This window comes from Balaenoptera acutorostrata, chromosome 9, assembly GCF_949987535.1.
Source record: "Balaenoptera acutorostrata chromosome 9, mBalAcu1.1, whole genome shotgun sequence".
Taxonomy (NCBI): domain Eukaryota; kingdom Metazoa; phylum Chordata; class Mammalia; order Artiodactyla; family Balaenopteridae; genus Balaenoptera; species Balaenoptera acutorostrata.
Window position 1 is genome coordinate 40,620,009 of NC_080072.1, and position 17,160 is coordinate 40,637,168.

General features: G+C 46.0%; 1 protein-coding gene across 5 annotated transcripts in view; it reads left to right on the top strand.

Annotated features, from left to right (window-relative positions):
- PLEKHA7 (pleckstrin homology domain containing A7) overlaps window positions 1-17,160 on the top strand; it is a 211,626-nt gene that overhangs the window by 154,656 nt on the left and 39,810 nt on the right. For all 5 annotated transcript variants that reach the window (XM_057553588.1, XM_057553590.1, XM_057553591.1 and 2 more), the window contains one exon: window positions 8,849-9,319. In XM_057553588.1, the coding sequence (XP_057409571.1) occupies window positions 8,849-9,319 (471 nt within the window). The remainder of the gene's footprint in view (window positions 1-8,848; window positions 9,320-17,160) is intronic.

The following is a 17,160-nucleotide window of genomic DNA, read 5'->3' on the forward strand; positions in this document are numbered from 1 at the left end:
TCTCTTGATAGATAAGTATTCTTGAGACCCCAGCCCTACGCTGTAAGGAGCACCAAGCACTGCTGCCAGAGCCTGCCCTCTACCTCCTTCTGTCCATAATTTCTTCTCCCCTATTTCCATGTTCCTCCACTTACCAGACTTTGGATTCTGGTTTTTGATTCTCCACAGCCTCCTTGAAATTTGTCTTCTGAGTTCCCCCCTGTTGAACTGGTTGTTCTTCTCTTGTCTAAGGATGTCTTGTTCTTTCCAGCAAGCTAAAGCACTGAGCAAGGAGGTCAGCTTGGTGTTACAGTTCACAAAACTGACAAGCAGTTCAGATAGGAGGGCCTATCGGAAGACAACTTATCTCTTTTTATCGGTTTCCAAACCTCTGTGGTCTGTGGTGTAACTATAGTCCTGTCTTGGGACTGAAGGAACTTATAACCTAGTCACCTTTGGCATAAAATCCAATCTCCTTAGTAGGGTTTTTGATCCCTGCCTGAGTCTGGTCCCTGCAGGTGTCTTTGGCTCACATTATGCTATTCCTTATCCTCTCGGCCCCAACCATACTCAAATTATTGAATTGGGTGCATTTGTCTGTACTTTTGTCCACTTAGTCTTTTATTCTACAGTTATTTATTGAGGGCATATTGTGTGTCAGACACTGTTAAGCATACTGAAAAATACAGCAATCTTCAATAGAGAGGCAAAGTCCCATGCATTCTTGGGTGGGTGAGGGGGAGAGAGACCGTATACAGGCAAACAAATCAACAAGATGATTTTCTATCATGATCTATGCATGAAGGCAGTAAAATGGAATGATGAGATGGGGAGGGACTAAGGGGCAGGGAGTAGGCACTTTTTTTTTTGTTTTGTTTTTGTTTTTTTGTTTTTTTTAAGAAATTCACGTTCATTTATTTATTTATTTATTTATTTATTTATTTATTTATTTATGACTGTGTTGAGTCTTCATTTCTGTGCGAGGGCTTTCTCCAGTTGCGGCAAGTGGGGACCACTCTTCATCGCGGTGCGCGGGCCTCTCACCGTCGCGGCCTCTCTTGTTGCGGAGCACAGGCTCCAGACGCGCAGGCTCAGTAGTTGTGGCTCACGGGCCCAGTTGCTCCGCGGCATGTGGGATCTTCCCAGACCAGGGCTCGAACCCGTGTCCCCTGCATTGGCAGGCAGACTCTCAACCACTGCGCCACCAGGGAAGCCCAAGGCACTTTTGTTTGGGTGGTCAAGGGAGGCCTCCATATGGGGAAGGTGTGGAGGTGAGGCCTGATTGATGCAAGAAAGTTGAATATGTAAAACTTCGAAGAAGAGTGTTCTGGGCAGAAGGTACGGCACTTACAAATGTCCTGAGGCAGGAATGAGCTCGGTTTATTCAAGGAACAGAAAGCTAGGGAGTTATGGCGGAATCAAAGCGAGCTAGGGGGAGAAGAGACTGTGATGAGCTCTGGGCAGGTAGATGGAGGTCCATATCGTGAGGCCCAGGATCCCTCTGGGCCTTGCTCATCTGCTCCCCTGGCCCTCACCCTTATTAGGACAATTCAGCACAGCCTTCAGGTCCTAGCCTATGCATATTTCTTCCTTCTTTGACCCTCAGTGTGTCAGATGCCTCTGCTTATAGCACTCTTTCGTTCCTTATGCATAGAACTTTCATGTTAAAGTTATGTTGGCCTGCTTTCTCACTGTCACCCTGCTAGACCGTATGCTCCTTGAAAATGAGAATAGTCCTGGCACGTAGTAAGCATTCAGTTAGTGGATGGGGGTGTGGATGGTTGGATGGATGAACAGAACTTCTACCTGTAAGATGTTCACATAAGGACTTGGGGTGTCTGAGAGCAGTCTGAGCACTGCTGTGGGATTGATTGTGGGGAATCAGCCTGCTTAAAAGTGGCCCACACGTTTCTGGCTATCTGCACTCTCTTCAGAGCATGGAATCTTTGGCCTTCCAAACTCTGATCACTTTGGTTAAAGTGTGGCAGGACAACACCTGAGGTTGGACAAGCCCCTTGGACCCTTGACAGAAGTAATTTATAGACATGTTTTCAGCCCAGGTGCAGGGCTTTGGAGTTGGATCGGATGGAAATTGAGTCCTGCTTATGTCACTGGTTGCATGATCCAGAGCAAGTTGCTTAACCTCTCTGAGTTTCACGTTCATTACCTATAGTGAAACAATAATATCTCTAGCTTTGTGCAATGATAAGAAGAGATAATGTATTTAAAGTGCTTAGCGTAACTTACTTTTGCAGTTAGTAGGTGCTCACCATAGTCCCTGTCTTTCAGTAGAAACAATTTATTGTAAGTAATCTGGTGCTCATGTGAGTGCCCTCAGCCTCTCTGGGCTTGACAGTACTCACCTTGCAAGATTGTTGTAGGGATTAGAGATGGACTATGTCAGGTTCCTGGCACACAGTAGGACGCAGCATATAATAACCAAGCATTGGCCACAAAAAATGAATGACCCAGACTGTAACTGCCGTAGAGAGATGGAAAGTGAGTGAGCTTGGTGCGTGCCAGAACTCCAGACTGGCTCAGGTTGGGCTGTGACAGTTGAGCGTTACTTACCCAGCTAGAAGGAAGAGGGAAGGATTCTCCGGGCAGGAATGAACAAAGTGAGGAGACCTGGCAGGCATTATATATCTTTCCTTTCTTCTTCGTCTGGTTTGTCAGGTCCTTAAAACTTCACAGGGGACTTTGCCAATAGCCGCTCTGCTGAGGCACGTGATGGCCTCAGGTAGGAGTCTGGTGCTTCATTTATCCTTCAGTCTCACTCTTCTCTGGGGGAGGACAGGCCCTCTTCTTTTTTTTTTTTTTTTTAAGATGGGTTTTTGTTTTTTTTTTAAATCTTTTCCCTCTACCCATCTTTTTTTTTTTTTTTTTTTAATTTTATAGCTACTTTATTTATTTCTTTATTTTTGGCTGTGTTGGGTCTTCGGTTCGTGCGAGGGCTTTCTCTAGTTACGGCAAGTGGGGGCCACTCTTCATCGCGGTGCAGGGACCGCTCTTCATCGCGGTGCGCGGGCCTCTCACTATCGCGGCCCCTCCCGTTGCGGGGCACAGGCTCCAGACGCGCAGGCTCAGTAGTTGTGGCTCACGGGCCCAGCTGCTCCGTGGCATGTGGGATCTTCCCAGACCAGGGCTCGAACCTGTGTCCCCTGCATTAGCAGGCAGATTCTCAACCACTGCGCCACCAGGGAAGCCCAGGCCCTCTTCTTGTTTATTTAGAGCAGAGCGTGAAAGGCAGCAAGTTATCTTCCCCCATCCCAGGGGAACTGCCCTATTTAACTCTGGGGAAAAGTAGAAACCAATTCCTGTCTCCATTTCTCTCCAGCCATTTCCTCCCTCAAATCTAGGAACTAATTCAGCTGAGCAAGCCTGCCTTCATGCTCCCTAGAGACTTTGGGCCCATTCTCTTCAGCCTTTTATACAAGTCTCTGGACTGTGCTCAGGGTGGGTTCTAGCTTTTGAGCCCACTGTCCTCCTGAGCCTTGGGGTCAGTGCTCAGGAACTTCTGCCCTTGACCTGGCGCAGACCAAACTCTCTAAGGATATCAGTGGCCTGACCCTTGTTCTTGGGCTATTAGTTTGGTCATTTAGGTATGGTGAGTAGGGAGGGATCCTCCACTGGGATTGCGACAGGAAGGCTGTGTCTGCCAACAGGACCAAGGTCCAGCCGAGCTCCTATAAGTTGTCGTTCCTTTTCTCACCCAAGTCTTTGAGATTTCAGGTGTGTGTGTGTTTAACATCAAGATAGAAGTAAATGTTGTTCCTTATTTCCTGGTGAGATAAAGGGTTTGGAGGCAGAATAAAATAATAGCGTACAACTGCTTGGTATGATCTGTTTTACTTCCAAGTTCTTGTGAGGGACAGGAATAAGATAGAAGTATCGTCAGTCTGAAATAGGTGCTCTTCCCACTTACAGGGGAAAACAAGGATTTTCTCTAAGCAGACATAAAGCATTGCTGTGATGTGCTGAAAATGGGGGGGGCCCAGTCCCTGCTAATGATGGGCTCAGCCCCTTGTTTCAGTTAGGGATTGCGTTTGGTTGCCAGTAATAGAACAACCCAACTTAGGGTGGCATAATCAAATTGGGTTTTAGTTTTCTCACTAGCAGGGATCCAGAGTCGGTTAATTTGGGCTCATATAGTAGCTCCAGGATGCTATCAGGGACCCAGGCTCTTTCTCACTTTCTACCCACATTTTGGCAGGTGGCTTTCATCCTCATTTTTGTCACCTTGCAATCCAGCATAGAGTCTAAATTCCAGGCAGGAAGAAGGGAAGGGTTAGCTACGAGAGCTAAGCGTTCCTTCTTTTAAAGGCTTTCCTGGAAGACCCATCCAGCAATTTCTGTGCACATCTTATTGGCCAGATTTATGTTACACCGTCAGCTCCAAGGGAGGTTAGGAAATGTAAGTTTTTTGTTGGGTACCTTGCCACTTTGAAACAACTGGGGCAAGGAAGAAGGAGGGAATAGATACTGGAAGCCAGTACATTTGCATTTGAGGACACGCTATGTGCCAGCCCCTGTGCTGTGCTCTTTCTGTGCATTGTCTCCTTTAACCCTCAAAATGACCCAAGGAGGCGGAGGTTGTCCTCATTTTGCAGATGAGGAACCTCAGACCAGAGAGGTCAGGGACTTGCCCAAGGTCACCCAGCTTCTATGGGCTGGAGCCAGCTCTTGAATCCAGGTCTGACTGGCTCTAATCCTATGCCCTCTGGGTTTGTCAAGCTTGAGAAGTGACACATGTGGCCAAAATGGTCACCAAATGTCAGGAATTCCCTGTGTTTTTGAATAGTCACTGATTCCAGGTGCTCACAATGATAGTAATGACCTGCACAAGAAAGGCTTGTGTCATCTTAGCTGAACGTCTGTGCCCTGCATGGCCAACTTCTCTGAATGACACCGTCACTGAAAGCCAAGGGATACTTCATTCTTTCCCACCACCACTGTGCTAAATTGAGCATTGCAGATCTCTTGTGACAGATCTCCTGATTTGAGAAGTCATGTGTTACATTGGTGGGAATGCAAGGAGACAGGGAGAAGACCAAAAAACACTTTTGCCTTAAATCCTGTAACTTACTAAGTTAAATGTTTGTCAGGTAAGGTGGGGGAGTCGGGAATGTTCCCTTCACCTTTCTTGCCTGCAGCCAGATCCTGAACGTTTTGGACACAAAGGCGTCTTATCTGAGGTGAGTCCCAGCATCCGTGGAAATAGAAGCTGTTCATAACCCCAAGTATTAGGGCCTAGAAAGCTGCCAGGTAGCAAGCAGACTACCATTCTTTTAGCCAGCCTCTAAAGGTTTGTTTTGCAGTAAATGCTGGTGTCAATCTGAGAAAAGGGTTTATCTTTCTCAATCAACTTTATATTCAGGACGTGTTGGCATGTATTGGAGTGTGTACACTCATATGTACACACACAGTAGGGACTAATATTTGTAGTTATAAGTTAATTCCAAGGATAGAAAAGACTGGCAAACTCCATGATTTGGGGTCAGCTTATGAGAACAGTATTAAATGTGGTCACCATGATGAAATCAGGCTTTAGGGTTGTCTGGGTTTGACAGCAGAGGCTATTTTCTCTACTACTTTCTTATATCCCCTAGTGCCTGTACGAGTGGGGATATATAGGTTCTCAATAAATACATGGAAGTTGATTGGTAAAGAAAGAAAAATCCCCGTTACAGTTGGTTCGGCTAAGACATTGTACCCACAACCCCCGGGTTCTGAAGTTGAAGAAATCCTCTTATTTTATTTTATTTTATTTTAAAATTTATTGAAGTATAGTTGGTTTACAATGTTGTGTTAATTTCTGCTGTACAGCAAAGTGACTCAGTTATATATACATTCATTTTCATATTCTTTTCCATTCTGGTTTATCACAGGATATTGAATATAGTTCCCTGTCCTATACAGTAGGACCTTGTTGTTTATCCATTCTATATATAATAGTTTGCATCTGCTAATCCCAGCCTCCCAGTCCATCCCCACACCTCCCCACCCCCTGCAACCATAAGTCTGTTCTCTATATCTGTGGGTCTGTTTCATAGATAAGTTGATTTGTGTCATATTTTAGATTCTACATATCAGTGATATTATATGGTATTTGTCTTTCTCTTTCTGAATTACTTCACTTAGTATGATAATCTCCAGGTCCATCCATGTTGCTGCAAATGGCATTATTTCATTCTTTTTAATGGCTGAGTAACATTTCATTGTATATATGTACCACATCTTCTTTATCCATTCATCTGTCGATTGAAGAAACCCTCTTTTCCCTTCAATTCTGATGTCATCCATTTAGGTGCATATTTGTTTTACTACATGGCTTTTACGACAAGGGGCTGTTTATCTTTGTGGTGGGGATAACAAGGAGGTACAGTTACTTCGGTCTCACAATCAGAGTAACCAGGTTATAAAGCTTCAGTATCTTGGCTGGGGTGTGACCCAGAGGGCAGCCAGAGCTTTAATCTTCTAGACAGCAGCCTAAGCGCACCACTAAGGGGTGGTTTCCTGAATTTGAGAAACAGTAGAGAAGATAAAGGCCAACTTAGATGACTTGCAGGCTGGGGTTACACTGATGTGGTGATGGGAGGATTAAAGGAAGAAAAGAAAGACAAAAGTTAAAACCTGTAATGTGTACATTGTGGAACAGAGTTGTCCCTTTAAAAACTTACAGTAAGAATTGCTTTTTCTTAAAGTGCAGGCCCCTGAATATTTCCCATATATTCCTACTACTTGAGCTTATAGACTCACTGGACTTTAGGAATGGAAGGGTCCTTGGAGATCACCATCTAAATATGTCATTATAAAATGATGTAATAGGACTCCTTCTGCTATAAGTAATAGAGACCAAACTCAGACTAGCTTAAGGAGAAACAGAATATATTGATGCACAACCAAAAAGTCCAAAGATATATCTGGTTTAGGTATGGCTAAATCTAGGAGTTCAGGCCAAGTCTTTAAGATTCTGTTTCTCTCCGTCTGCTTTTCTTGGTGTTGGTTTCACTCTCAGGTAGCTGCTTCCCATGTAGTTGTAACAGCTCAAGACCAGGTCCAACCAGAGTCCTAGAGCTAACTCTGATTGGCCTGGATTGGGTGATGTGTCAGCCTCTGAGCCAGTCACTGAGACTTTGGAGCCTCAGCTCCACAGGGACTTGTAGAGATGAAAATTGAAACACTGTTAGAAGAAGGGGTGGGAGATGGGGGGAAAGATGTCCCCTAGTGATGGATAGAAGGAGGTCCAAACAAGCTTCCCCCCCACCCCCCACAAAGCTTTGGGTTTTCATGGAGAAGTCACGAGTACATGGACATGAGATGTGAGATTGCTTTTCTCAGTTTCCATGCCTAAGTGAAGGCCAACAGTTCGGCCTGCACACACTAAGAAGCAGACCTGTGTTAGGGTTTGTATTTTCACTTTACATTGACATTTTAACCAGCTCCCTGACTGGATTGATCTGCCCTGAATCAGTGCTGATTATTGGTAGCTGAGGTTCTGAGGTTGTTGCAGGGACACCTGAGGTCTGGCCACCGAGATGTAAATGCAACAGCATTTCCATTGTTCGTTCTCTTGTTGAAATGGAGAACCCTCAGGCTTGACCATTTCAAGGAGTGATGGATGTCTAGACCAGGACCTTTTTACCAAGGAGCACAAGTTGCCCAGCTGCCCATTCAAGGTTCCCTGGTAATTTTTCTGGTCCTTCTGAGCTAGGCTGGAGTGGGTTTCCCTGCCTCCCCAGTCTAAACTCTGCTAAGCTTATGGAGCTGCTGCTGCTGTGTCTCTGGTGTCAGGTAATGAGGAGGCAGACATAACTAGGACCCAAAGAGGTGGGGAGAAAGGCAGCTTCCAGTGCGAGATGGGCCATGAAAGAAACCTGCCCTTCTCTATGCCCCAGAAGCTCTTTAGCCTTGGTTCACATCCTCCCCTGTCACCCCCACCCCGTTCTCCTTTGCAGTTTCCAAGTCTGCATATGTGCAGACCATGGACATGCATTTGGAGAGGCAGTAGAGAGCAGTGGCTACAGCACATGGGCTCTGCAGTCTGCCTGGGATTAAGCCCTGGTGTCTCTCTTTCCCAGCAGTATGGTCTTGGGCAAATCATTTATCTTCTCTGTGCCTCAGTTTCCTTATCTCTGAAATCTGACTAATAATACTTCAGAGAATTGTTGTCAGGTCAGTGTTCTTGCGTTCCTGTTTGAGCAGTTCCCTGACAAGATAGATAAGTAGTCATATAAAGAGATTGCTGTGCCAATTCTCTACTCACCATCTTGGAAGAATGTTAATTATGCTGCTAATTGTACTTTGGGCTGTGCTGGATGCCAGTGGGAGAGACCCTGGACTCAGGAGCCTTCTATCCAAGCTGACCTGCCCCAGACAGACAGGTGGACAAACAGCAAAAGGGAAAGGCATGAGAATATCACATGTACCATTTATTTGTTCATTAGTGTTTATAGAGCTCCTATTCTGTACTGTTATTTCATGGAAGTTCTGGGCATACGATGAATGGCCAGCTGGGCCTCTGGCCTGAAGGAACTCATAGTCTACTTGGGCGCTAGATGAGTAAACATGCAGTTATGGTCCAGTGTGATTAGTGTGATAGTGGGGTCAGCTGAGATCCTGATCGAGACTAGGGGGTGTGTGTGTGTGTGTATGGTGGCTTCCTGGAGGAGGTGACATTTAAGCCAGATCCCAGAGGAGTAGAAGTTAGGCCAGCAGAGTAAGGGGATAGGGTATGAAAGGAGCTCTAGGCAGAGGGAAGAGCCCATGCAAAGGCCTGGAGGTAATTGGAGTGTAAAGTGTACCCTTTGGGGAGTCTTGGCCGGGGGCTCCGGTCTGGATTGGGCTGAACGTGCTGCTGTCATTGCAGGGACATGGAGAAGGTGGAGCGGCAGGCGGTCCCCCAGGCCAACCACACAGAGTCCTGTCGAGAATGTGGCCGCATGGGACCCGGACATGCAAGGGATTGTTCTCATCGCAACCACGAGGATTCCTTTGGATTCGAGAGGCGGGAGCAGGAGGAAGACCGGTCCCGGTCCCAGAGGGACCCACTGGAGGGCAAGCGGGACAGGAGCAAGGCCAGGTCCCCATACTCGCCAGCCGAAGAGGATGCCTTGTTCGTGGATTTACCCAGCGGCCCGAGAGGCCAGCAGGCTCAGCCCCAAAGGGCAGAGAGGAACGGTGTGCTGCCTGTCACATCTGGCCCAGGAGAGCAGAACGGGACTGGCGGGTACCAGCGGGCCTTTCCTTCCAGGACCAACCCTGAGAAGCACAGCCAGAGGAAGAGCAGCCTGGCGCACGTGGAGCAGTGGGCAAAGGCCCAGAAGGCGGACAGCAGGAGGTCAGTAATGGACTCAGGGTCGCTGCCGCTAATGAGCATAAAAATGTCATAAGAGTAGCTATCACTTACCCAGCACATGCTGGTACATGCCGGCCTTAAACTCTCTACCTCCGTTATCTCCATAAATCCCTGCAACAGCCTTGCAAGGAGGGGTGATAGCCTCAATTTATAAACAAAGAAATTGGGGCTTGGAGAAGTGAGGGAACCTGCCCAGGGCACACAGATAAGTGGCAAAGGCAGAGTTTAGACTCAGTCCATGAGCCTCCCAAGTGCACAAGAGATTATATCGGGGGTAGGGGGTTCCCATTCCCCAGGGAGCGTGCCCGAGACTGTCGGCATGTAGACAGTAACTGATCTTCTCCTCTTACTTAGCTACTTCTCTGCATCCGGGAAATATTTGTAGCAGCTAGAGTAAATACAGATCCATTTTTAATTCCAGGCACGTAGAGAAGTGCTCAGGCACTGTTGACATTAAGCTTTATTATACCCATTCCTTCAAGAAATGGTTTTAATTATTTAGAGGGACTGCATCTCTTGCTACTTGCAAAGCACTATCTGTATTTTATTATAATTTTAGATTAATTAGGACACATTTATGAATGTGAAGAATTCAGGGTCACTCAGCTTCCACATTGTCCTTAGAAGCCACTGTGTGTTGTCTTCACTTTGAAGACAGCAAATCCCCCTCGCCATCCTCAGGCTTCTAAAACAAACCTCAGACTGGAGACGAGATAGCAAAGTCGTGGTGCATTCAGAAAGCCCGCCAAGGGCTGGAGGGGCCACAGTGGATGTGTCAGAGCTCAGGCCAAGTCTGCCACAGGCCTGATACACATGCTTTAAAGTGCTGCTGTCCATTCTCCCTGCTGTGAGGCCCACACTTTCCACTGTGGGGTCTGGAGGCGGTGGTGCTCCAAGGGGACTAGGCTAGGCCTCTTTTTAGGTGGGTGGGGCTCTCGTGAATATGTGGGTGTTGTATGCATGTGTGGGTTGTGTAACTTCTTTAATCTGGTCCAGGTGGGCTATTGTGAGGTTAGATGGTGGAGAACTCACTGGGAGTTAATGGAAACTCCCTGAGCAGTTGGTAGACATTGTTGTGGGTCAGACTAGGAGAAGGAAGGCCCTTTGTGTTGTAGCTAAGATACCTTCCCATTCCCTCCTGGGACAGACCAGGTGTCAGTTCTGTTTGATCAGATTTTGTGTTTTATTGAAAATAGCTACTGCCCAAGGACACAGAGGAGGGAAGCTGCTATTCTTGGTGCTGGGCTAGGTAGACCCCCTAGGAGGTAGTTCTAAGTGACCTTACTGCTGATGAGATTGGAAAGCTAGCAGGGGTTGTATCATGCAGGTGCTCATAGTCCAAGGTAAGGAATTTGGATTTTATTTGAAAAAGCAATAGGGAGAGCCACCGGAAGGGTTTAAACAAGTAAATGATGTGATCTGATTCACAAAGACGATAAGAGCCTAGGAAAGAGGCTGTTGCAGTGGTCCAGCATGGTGCCAATGGAAATAGGAAGAAATAGATTTGAGGTACATTTTGGAGGTTGAAACAGAAAAGCTTGTCAACGAATTGGACGTGCAGGATGAGAGAAAGGGAAGAGGAACAAGGATGATCCCTTAAATTTTGACTTAACAACCAGGTGGTTGCTGAGATGGGGAAGGCTTAGGAACAAGTTTTGGGGGCAAATCGGGATTTCCATTTTGGGGACTTTTAAGTTTGAGAAACCTATTAACTATCCAGTGAGGGAGGTGTTAGGTTAGGCACTTGGATATGGATTGTGGTGTGGAGGTTTGACATTTGGTTGGCCATCCTGATTAGGAGCAATCAGTGCATAAGTGGTATCCCAACTTGGATGTTAGCAACAGAAGGGGGATCCAGTAGAGGAGACAGTGTGTCAGAGAGAAGCTACTCGTGATAAGTTAGCTGTTTCCTTTTATATGTATTGATAACAACTCTTAGGAACTGAAGTCAGTATGGGGCTGACTAGGGCAGGTAAAAGCAGGAGAAACCAGAAATAGAAGCAGATAGGAAGGGCATGGGTTTGGCCCTGATAAGCCTGTATTTCCTACTGAAGAGTCTGGATTTAATCTTGAAGGCCCATGAAAGCCATTGATGGACTTAAAACAGGAGCATGGCATGATAGTTTCTAATATTTAGGAGGGTGGTTTGAAGGGTGTTGGCAGGGAAGAGGCCTCAGGAGATTTTTCAGACTAGATATTCCTTACCTCATCTCAGTTCTCACATAGCAGGTCCATGAATATGGTGAAGAAATTTCCCAGGCTATTCTGATGTACCCCACCCAAAATGAGAATGGCAGTTTTAATTACCCCTTGTTTAAAAAACTTTTTTTTATTAAAGTAATACCTGTATATAGTTTTAAGAATTTAAGTAGTATGACCTCATCCATCCCTATTCCGGATTCCACCACCTTTGAGGCAACCGCTTTCAATTCTTTTAGTAGTTTTATGTATTTATCTCTATATTTCCAAATAAGATACTTATACTGCTGTCTCTTGAGTTTTCAGTTTTAGTTAGCTTTCGACATTCTACTCTAGATGATAAAGATTTAAGTCTCTTATTCCCCCCCTCTACCTTTCCTTTCCAAAGACACACTTACCCTTACCCCAGCTTCATAATATAGTTATAGCATAATTTTTGTTTAGATCACTAGTCAGTTTTTACATTATTATATAATGTGAAGTATAAATATTCACAGCTGGGCCATGTAGTATACAATAATTAAATTTCATTTGTGGTACAATTTTTTATTTTCTGGTATTGGTAATTTTCATGCTTATAGCTTGCTTAGTTTTCTCTGTACCCGTGACTAATTCATCACCAAATTCATAGCTAGATGTGTAAATCTCTCTTTGCTCAGTACCCTCAAATAATCAGTAATCTACTTACAAGGTAAAAAATCCAAATAAGACCAATGGGTAAATACTGAAAAATAAGTGTCCTCCTATTTTATTTCAGAAACCTAGATCTACTCCCCAAAGACCAACCACTATATTAAAAACAAAACAAAACAAAAATCCATGTTCTTCATCTTGCTTTGTTCCACTTAATATATCAATAAATATATCAAAAGATATTTTAATATATCTTGGCTATCTATATCAGCACATATAGACATATTATTAATTTGAAATGGTGCAGAGTATTGCATTGTATGCATCTACAGTGATCTTTATACCATTTCCCTATTGATGGATAATTAGGTTGGTTATAAACATTTGCTATTACAAACTATGCTTCAGTGAATATCCGTGCCCAGTTGTCTTTGCAGACAAGTGCAGGTATACTTGAAGAACAAATTACTTGAAGTGGAATAACTAGGTCGGAGGATATATGTGATTTTAATTTTGATTGATATTACACAATTGACCTTCAACAATGATGTTTGAGTTTATACCCCACCAAAAGTGTCCCTGTTTCCCCACCCCACATCATCTCTGAAAACTACTATTTTAGGTTAACTGCTTGCTCTGGTGACCATATAGAAGATGGTTAAATGGAGAAGAGTCTGGAAAGAACATGACCAAGTATGAGGTGGTCATATTTTGGGTAGGAGGCGAGGAAGACCTAAACAAAAGCGGTAAAGATGGTGAGGATTGTGAGGAGGGGATGGATAGGATACACAGACGTTGAGATTGGGTAGGTATAGGGCTTGGGAAACTGATTCATCCAGGGCTGGAAGGTGAGGAGGGCCATAGATGGAGTTGAGGTTAACATTCAAGTTTGACTTGGTCAATAGGTAGATGTGGCGCTGTGCACAAGATGTGAGCATGGGAGAAAGAAATGAGCTTGAAGAGGAATGTGGTACCTGTGGAGTGGCCAGGTGGAGATAAGCAGTAGGTTATAGGGAATGTGGGTTCAGCTTAGGGAGAGATTTGGAAGTCACTGCCCTAGAGGTGGTAACTGATGCCCTGGTAGTAGTCAAGATCACCGAGGGTTGAATGCTTAGAGCAGTGGTTCTTAATCGTGGCCGCACAATTTGGTCATTTGAGGCCCTGCTCAAGAGATTTTGCCTTATTTGGTCTGGGGCAAGGTGAGGGCATCAGTCTGTTTTAAAAGCTCTCCAGGTGATACCAGTATATGAGAGAGGTTTGACATTTACTGAGGCCTGGGTCCCATGCTGGACAATCTGATTCTGATGATCCGAATTTCAGCCTGGACATCAGGAATTTTCGAAAACCCCCCTACCCCTGGTGATTCTAACATGTGATCAGGGTTGAGAATAACTAGCTTAGAACAATAGCAGAGGGCCAAAGGCAGAACCCTGAGGGTCTCCAGTCCAAGGGGGTGGGCAACAGCAGAGTCTGCATAAAGAAGTCTAGCAGAAGATGGAGGAGGAAAACGGGAGTGTGGTGAGGGAAGGTTCATCTGGAAGGAGTCCAGTTGGCAGCATGAGACTGCTCCCTGGATGTGGTGCCTTCTGAGGAGGCTGGGCACCAGGGAAGGAGAATCTGGAATGTCAGGGTCTCTCTGCTGGTCTCATGCTCAGTAGCAGAGGCCTTTGGTTCCACTGAACTTCTTGATGGGCTTAGATGAGTAGACCTTCTTAACAGAGCTAGAATTTTGAAGTTAAGTCAGGAGGCAGAGTAATGCGAGGGGAAGGCCAAAGGGAACCAGAAGGAAGGCATGGCCATTGAGAAACCCTTTGTGGCAGGGGTGCAGAAAGGACTTTGCAAAGCTGTACCTCTGGTATAAGTTGTAAGTTATGTAAGTTATAAGTTGTGGTTGTGAAATGTCTCTACATAACTCTGGCAGCCCACAGACCTAAGTTATTCTGCTACACATAATGGGGGCTGGGGGCACATGGGGGAGCTAAAGGATGAGAAGTCAACTGCAAGGAGATAAGAGGTGGTTGGGGAAGGCGTCGGACTGTCCCTAGGATGTGAGGGGGGAGTTCGAGCCCTTCTTATCTAAGGGGCAGGGAGACATTAGGTCTGTAAATGAAAACAGTTTGTTGGCCTTGGAGGTCATTGAGCACTCAGTAAGAGGAATCTCAGTCTAGTGATAGAAGTAGTTCTCAGGGGGCTGAAAAGTAAACGTGAGGGATTGAAGACGACCCTTTGAGAAGAAAGCTGTCAGCCTCTGTGTAAGCAGGGTACTCAATGTCTGATCGTTCACTTGTATCTGGGAAGGACTGCATATTGCATATCAGAGTTATCTTTTTTTTTTTTCCCTTAAAGATGTGTTTGTAATCTCTTACAGTCAAGTAATAAGTAGTTCTGGCTGCTTAATAAAGGAACCTCCTCCTGTTGATAATACAGGAGAGGGATATCCCTGCTCTGTGTAGGATTGAGACTGTGCTAATCTCGTTAGAAGGAGCACGTTAGACATTGGAAGGAGGGTTATTTGAACTGTAATATGATCTCATATTCGCGGCTCTAGACCACACAGGGAATTATTTCTAATTGTTCTTTAAGTACTTGGAGATGTATATTATATTTCACTTTATTAAACTCCTTTAGAATGATGGTTTGCAAGGACAGACTGATACACCCTTAGAATCTTACCACATTCTATGAGGTTGTTTTGAAATTCTAGCCTTCCATTTTTTTCCCTGGTGTTTAAAGTAATGCATACTTGTAAAATAAAATGGCAGGGGTGGGTGTAGAGTCAGGGATGTAAACATTACCACGAGGAACAGAGTAAAACGTGGAAGTCCTGCACAACCGATGTGGAAGCTCAGGTGAGGACTGCCTGCTGCATAAGTAATTGGTTATAAAACTTGATTTCACGTTTCGATATGACCATTTTATAGGGGCTATATCAGAATATATAGGTGCCTTTTGGAAAGGGAGCCCCCTGTGGCGCAGAGCGGGATTTGAGGGCAGGAGACCTCGAGCCTTCTTTTGGATAAAGCTGGGGTTGGGGGCCAGCAAATGGATCTGCTCTTAGGACAGAGCGGCTCTGTGCGCTCCTGCCTGCTCCAGGGTGACCTTTACCTCATCTTACAACCCTACCTCCTGTGTCCCTCCCTCCACCATCCGTTAGTTACTGTGGTTTGGCCTCTGGCACCAGGACTCACCATTGGCACTGGGGTCTTTGGGGTCACCCCCAAATGGCCAGCCCTGGGAGGATGGCAAGCAGTGCATAAGCAGAGGGCACAGGCTAGAGGATAAGCTGAGGGCTTTGGGGCACTGCCCTGGCGGCGGTGGGCTCTGACCATCTGAACACCACAGGCAGGCATGGGGAATGGGCTGCAGAGCCAGACTGAAGGGGTGTATGGAGCGAGCGTGGCTGGGACGTGCTTTGCATCGTTTGCATTTTGCTTCAGGCAGAGGGAGCAATGGTCAGTAAAGTCATGAACTCCCCGGGGGAAGCCCCCAGCCTGGTTTCTGCCATTGCCACCACTGCTGTTTGAGGGTTCAGGCGCTGCCCCTTCCTCAGAGACACATTCCCCTCTGACTCTGGGAAATCCATAGCAAACCCTGCCACCTGGTGGCAAGGAGACAAGCTGGGCAAGCTGAAGAGATCTTAAAATTACCTCCCGTAATTGCAAAGATAACGATAAAAAGGGAAAAGAAAGCCACCATTTTTTGAATGACAGCTACTTTTAATCCTCACAACAATCTATTAAATGGTTCTTAGTAGCCCCATTTTACAGTAAGGAGAGTGATACAATGAGTTTAAAAACAATTAGAACAGCACTTCTCAAACATCAACCACCTGGAGGGCTTGTTAAACCACCGGTGGCTGGGCCCCACCCGCAGGGTTCCTGATTTCAGGTGGGGCCTGATAACCTGCATTTCTGACAAGCTCCCAGGTGGTGCTGATGCTGCTGGACTACACTTCGAGCTTAGAACAAGGTCTGGTGAGCGCTGCTGTATAAAGATTTGTTAGGTAAAATTGATAGGTAAAGGCAGAGTCAGGATTCCAGCCCAGGCCTGACTCCAGAACCTGTCTGTTTTACATCCTGCTGCCTCTCAGGTTAGACTTGTAAAGCTTAATAAAACTGTAGTTGGCCCTTGCTGAATTTTTCTTTCAGAAAATTAAGATGGCTGGTCGGTAGTAGTTTTCACCATCCTATCCAGCTTTTGTGTGCCGGAGTATTTGTTGAAGGGCTGGTTATGTGTCAGCACTTTCTCAGACCGCGGACAACACCGCAGAATGTAAGACACAGTTGCCGCCCGGCAAGGATTTACAGCTTGGCCGGGGAAGAGACAGCTTACGAGTAGGAAAAGGTTACATCAATATAGGACCTTGGAAAAGTTACAGACTGTACAGTAACTAGGTCAGAGCAGGGCAGGAACCCTGAGGGCCGTGGCATTGCAGAAGGCCTCTGTGGAAGAGGCATGGGACAGTGTCCTGGAGAATGAGTGAGATTTGGTGATAGGGCAAGGTGAGCCCATATAGGTAGGGGAAGGAGGAACAGTATTATGAGAATAAGGAGAGAGAAGTGGGAAGGGAGCACCCACTGGTGAAGGTACCGCCTGTGTATCAGGCAAGGAGCCTGTGTTCTCTTCCTGTCTCATTTATTCTTCAGGACAGCCTTAGGAGGCAGGTAGTTCTGTCCTCATGTTATAGGTAAGGAAGCTGAGGCTCAGAGCAGTCAGGTAAGCTGCCTGAGGTCACACAGCCAGTGGATTCAACCCTAGGTCAGACTTCCTCTGCTTTTTCTACTGCAGAAAGTTGTCCAAGTGTGTAGGAGGCCAGGCAAGATTAGGGTGAGGCCCTCACACTCAGGCTCCAGCAAGTGCAGGGGTGCACCTGAGAGGGGGGTGCCCCCTTAAATGTTGGACCCTTGACGGCCAACTTGCCCCAATTTGATCCTGGCCCAGGTAGGAGGAGCAGTGAGAAAACAGCAGGAAGGGAAGGTGGGTTGAGGTCA